This window comes from Henckelia pumila, chromosome 2 (assembly GCF_033568475.1).
Source record: "Henckelia pumila isolate YLH828 chromosome 2, ASM3356847v2, whole genome shotgun sequence".
NCBI lineage: Eukaryota > Viridiplantae > Streptophyta > Magnoliopsida > Lamiales > Gesneriaceae > Henckelia > Henckelia pumila.
In genome coordinates, this window is record NC_133121.1 from 156,097,012 (window position 1) to 156,101,633 (window position 4,622).

The following is a 4,622-nucleotide window of genomic DNA, read 5'->3' on the forward strand; positions in this document are numbered from 1 at the left end:
CCTTTCTTGCCACAATTATAGCATGAAGGACCATCATCTGCGTGATCCTTTTTATAATAAGGTTTAGAGAATTTTGACTGATTTTACGCATAAATTTACCAAACTTCTTGACAAAGAGCGACATAGCCTCATTGCTAATTTGCTCTGCAGTTTTCTTTGTTGAAACTTCCTCAACTGGTGAACATGCAACAATCGTGGTTAGTGATTTTGTAGGTTGAGCAGTCGAAGGTTCTTCTTCAGTTCTTATTCCAAGTTCGAACTCATAAGCCTTTTGATCTGCGAATAAATCATGTAGCTCAAGCTTGCTTAGATCCTTGGATTCACTCATGGTGATTGTTTTTACATCCCATTCTCTAGGAAAATATCTCATGGCCTTCAAGGAAATTTCACGATTGGATTAAGATTTATCAAGAGAAATAAGTTCACAAACAATATTGTTAAATCGTTCATCAAACTCGGTCATAGTTTCTCCTGGCTTCATCTTAACATTGTCAAAATTCTGAATTGCAACAGTGATCTTATTTTCTTTGGTTTGGTCGTTTCCTTCACATAGTTGAATAAGCTTCACCAAGATTTCCTTTGCAGTATTACAATTCTTGATCTTGCTAAACATATTCTTGTCCAGCGTTTTGTAGAGAATATCCTTGGAAACATTATCAAGTTTTGCTTTCTTTTTATCTTCAGTAGTCCATCTGATTTATGCTTTTCAACAATTTGAGGTTCTCTGCTTGATCACATTGCTACGGCAATATTGATCTTTGTGATTTTCATAGGACCATCTATGACAACATACCACATACCATCATCTTGTGCTGATAAATGAGCCTGCATAAAAATTTTCAAATCATCATAATCTTTCTTAAAGAACATAGGAATCTTGTTAATTAAGATGTCATACTAAATACAATGATATCAACGAATAAGAAAAAAACCCGTTCTGATACCACTTGTTAGGATCGAATATGTGTTTAGAGGGAGGGTAAATACACACTTATATATTTCAAAAAAAATTTTGCTAACAGTCTTAATAGTGTTAATTATCAAGACTATTTCCGTTATTCTCAAAAGCAGTTAGAACTACTAGAAAAGTGCGGATAAATAGTTCAAGTGCCTTTGTAATATCTATGTAAATAATAATAAAAATAACTTGTTGACCGGCTTAAATTCGGTTTAAATAAACTATACTGGCAAGCGTACCAGATCAAGTTATAGTAAGTGGACAGAGAGTCCAAATATCGATCCCACAGATACTGTAGCTAATTCTCAAGTAATTATTTAACTTAATCTAGACAAAATAATAAAAAGGTTAAGATGATTTAATAAAAATTCAATTACTAAAAGACAATAAGAAATAAACTAGCTGAAAGATAAATTTAATTAAAAAGAGACAACTAAGACACATGAAGGTATCAAACAAATTATGCAAACAAGTGGCAAATCTAGGATACAGATTTAATCTTAAATCACAAAAAATTCTCCTAATTTATTTAACAGTCTATTTCTAGAACACTTAAACCTATTCAAATATTAACGGATTAATTTTCATAATTTTAATCAACTTCAAATGCATTAGAAAATATGAGAATTCAATTTTCACCTGAAGCCACATACTGAAAGCAAATACTATTTCTAGTTGGTTTAACCATATGTCAATTATTGGGGTGATCGAAATCAATTTCTAATTTGTCGACTCAGAATCAATTAACAAGCAAGTAAATAATTGATCAGATTATTCACAAGAACAAAATATAAATCCAACAATCAATAATTTTGATAAAAATGTTAAATACCCAAATCAAAATCCACATGTTCGACATAAATTCGTTCGGCCCAATCTCGCGGTCTTGGTTGAAGAAATACTAATCAATAATTGAAAACAATATTCAAACAAAAGTTTAATAATCTAAAGAAAAAAGGAAGAAAAACTCGAATGGAGCGTTCTTCAATCTCCAAGCCTATCGCCTCCTAGCCGCCTCACGTATCGTTCCTGTGTTAATCCCTCTTCAATCACGTTCTGACTACCTATTATATGGCTTTAAAATCCCACGAAATAAAGCTCGCAAAATAAGAGTTTAAATTCTGAATATTCAATTTTCTGATATGCGCGATATCTCGCTCGAGCCGAGCGAGAGCAAGTTGCGTTCGAGCGAGAAACTTTCTGCCAAATTATATTTTTTCACGCTTCTCAAGTGTCGCTCGAGCGGCAACAAGTTGCGGCTCGAGCGAGCTCATTTTTTTGCAGCGCGCAGCATTTTTAAAAAAATTATATCTGGAGTTCTAGCCGTCGGATCGAGCAAAAATTTAGACACCAGCTTAAAAAATCTTGAACTACAATTTGAACGGTGGAGATCGGATTTGGATATTTCTAGCATTAAAAATAGTGTTTTGATCATTGATGCTTCATAATTCATTATTGCGGCTCTTCTCTTGTTCCAAAATCATTATTTCTTCACAAATTACTACAAAAATCAACCCGAAGAGTGAAATACACACGCATAAAATAAATTATAAATAAAACATGTAAAAACACACATGAAACAATATGAATGCATGCCTAATAAACCTAAAAATAACACAAAATAATGCACACAAAATACAGTTATCAACTCCCCCATACTTCGCTCTTGCTCTCCCTCGAGCAAGACTAATAATGAAAAAAAAACACACACACAACAAAAACAAAGTAGGAAAAATTCATGGGAATTAGCCTCCGAGAAGTTCCATGCCAACTAAAAAACAACACCCTCAACTCTTCACAATACACCATCAGTTTAACGTGAATGTGTGTGTGTGTGCAATGTTATTCCAGCTACATGCAACTTAGAAATAATCCGTTTTAAGACTGATTAGCGACCTAATAACACATCATTGCAAGAGTCACTCGCATGCATACATTCCTTCCAATTACCTTTAACAAACACACCTCCCTTGAGATTATTGTTACGCACCGCCGAATTTTGCACCCGACATTTTCTTAAGCCCCATATTTTACCCGCAAAATTAGTTATAACTGTGATAGGATTAGAATTTCAATCCCCTTGTCTATAGCCCGGATGGAGCATCAACCCCGTTAAATATGCAGACTTCGTTTTAGACTTGGAGATTAGGATTTCAATCTCTTGCCCGAGACCAGGATGGAGTTCTTATTAATTTTTTTCAAAATTTTAAATTTTAATTTTTATAAATTTTCAACCCCATTTATTCCGCAGACTTGGACAAGGACAAGGTAATTAGGATTTCAATTCCTCGTCAATGACCCGGATGGAGTTGAATATTTCAAAAATTCATATTAATTTCACCAAGATCATAAGTGCAATTGTTAGAGGATCACTAGAATTCACAGGACACAATTAAGATCACTAAACACCTAGAGTCGTGCAATAGTGAAACAGACACAAACATCATCAATGGTGTCGCTCCAATTCACTAGTCTAACATAGGTGCTTAAAAATATTCACGGTTCAACCTAAGGTTTCTCATGTCAAGTCAAGGGAAAAAAAAAATTCACAAAAATCATAACTTCATACCATCATTGGCTCTCATTTATCATCCTACTCAACACACATGCAAACAAACAATAAAACGACAAAGACACAACAACCACAAAACTAACTATATGCAAAAAAACTAAACGATTAACATATGCAACAAAAACATGACAAAAAATAAAATAAACTAGTTTACCCCCCATACTTATCCAAAGCATTTCCCTCAATGCTTTAGAACCAATGAACAGAATGCATAAACAAACAAACACATGCAAAACAAAATGAAACACAATGAAAAAAAAACTCCCCTGGTTTATGATTCTTCATCCTACTCTGGCTATAGAGCACGAACATCAACTTCTTTTAGTGGGGAAACATGTTACACATATAAAGGAGACGGGTAAGGTAATGGATTAAAAAAGATAATAAAAATAAAAACAACAATAAAAAGTAAAGAAAAGAGAACACTGGGTTGCCTCCCAGTAAGCTCTAAGTTTATATTTTATCGCCCGACTAGACAAAAGCAACCATCAAAGAGCGACTGCCGCCCATATTAAGAATCATATGACTCTACTTATGGGTCTTGATTTCCTACGCCCTCAAGCTTTTCGTGATATTGACATGGGAAGCTCGTCGTTCCAGCAATACTCGGTATGAACTGATTATTTTGGAAGGAGACTCTGAATCTAGGCTGAAGCTCATAAAGGATGTAATATTGTAGAGTTGGCTTCAATGGAAAGAACGGATCTTCTAATGGGGTATATGTAAAGACCACTGACGAGTTCAAATCTCTCTCCTTGTATATTTCTTCCTCCTCCACTGTCACTTTTGTCTCCTCTTCTTATGAAAATTCCTCAAAAAATATTTTCTCATGATCTAGCGCAATTACTTCATTCTTTTGGCAAATATCAGAAAATGGTTCTGTAAAAAGCGCAATCTGTTCATCCAAGAAACTTAAAGAGTTGATGCGGCTTTCTAAGAACTGATTTGTATCTGCCTGTTTTTTCACAATGTTCTCCAACTGAGCCACATGATCTTCAAAACGCCATATACACTCTTTTTTATGCTCAAATGGTTGGCTCGCAAAATTTGTGGAGTTGAATTCTGGAGGATATTGGTGTCTCCAACCCTGCA

General features: G+C 34.4%; 1 protein-coding gene across 1 annotated transcript; it reads right to left on the reverse strand.

Annotated features, from left to right (window-relative positions):
• Positions 1-397: 397 nt before the first annotated feature.
• Positions 398-870, reverse strand: LOC140878755 (uncharacterized). The gene is made up of 2 exons (XM_073282373.1): positions 737-870; positions 398-692 (listed from the first exon to the last, which is right to left on the reverse strand). The coding sequence occupies exons 1-2, from the start codon at positions 868-870 to the stop codon at positions 398-400; spliced, it is 429 nt and encodes a 142-aa protein (XP_073138474.1).
• Between the last annotated feature and the right edge of the window lie 3,752 nt (positions 871-4,622).

What these genes read in the sequence shown, in the direction of transcription:
- LOC140878755 (XM_073282373.1), bottom strand. Translation starts at nt 870, where the DNA reads ATGTTCTTTAAGAAAGATTATGATGATTTGAAAATTTTTATGCAGGCT. An exon ending in ATCAATATTGCCGTAGCAAT is followed by an intron (nt 693 to 736) that starts GTGATCAAGCAG and finishes AGCATAAATCAG; the next exon opens with ATGGACTACTGAAGATAAAA.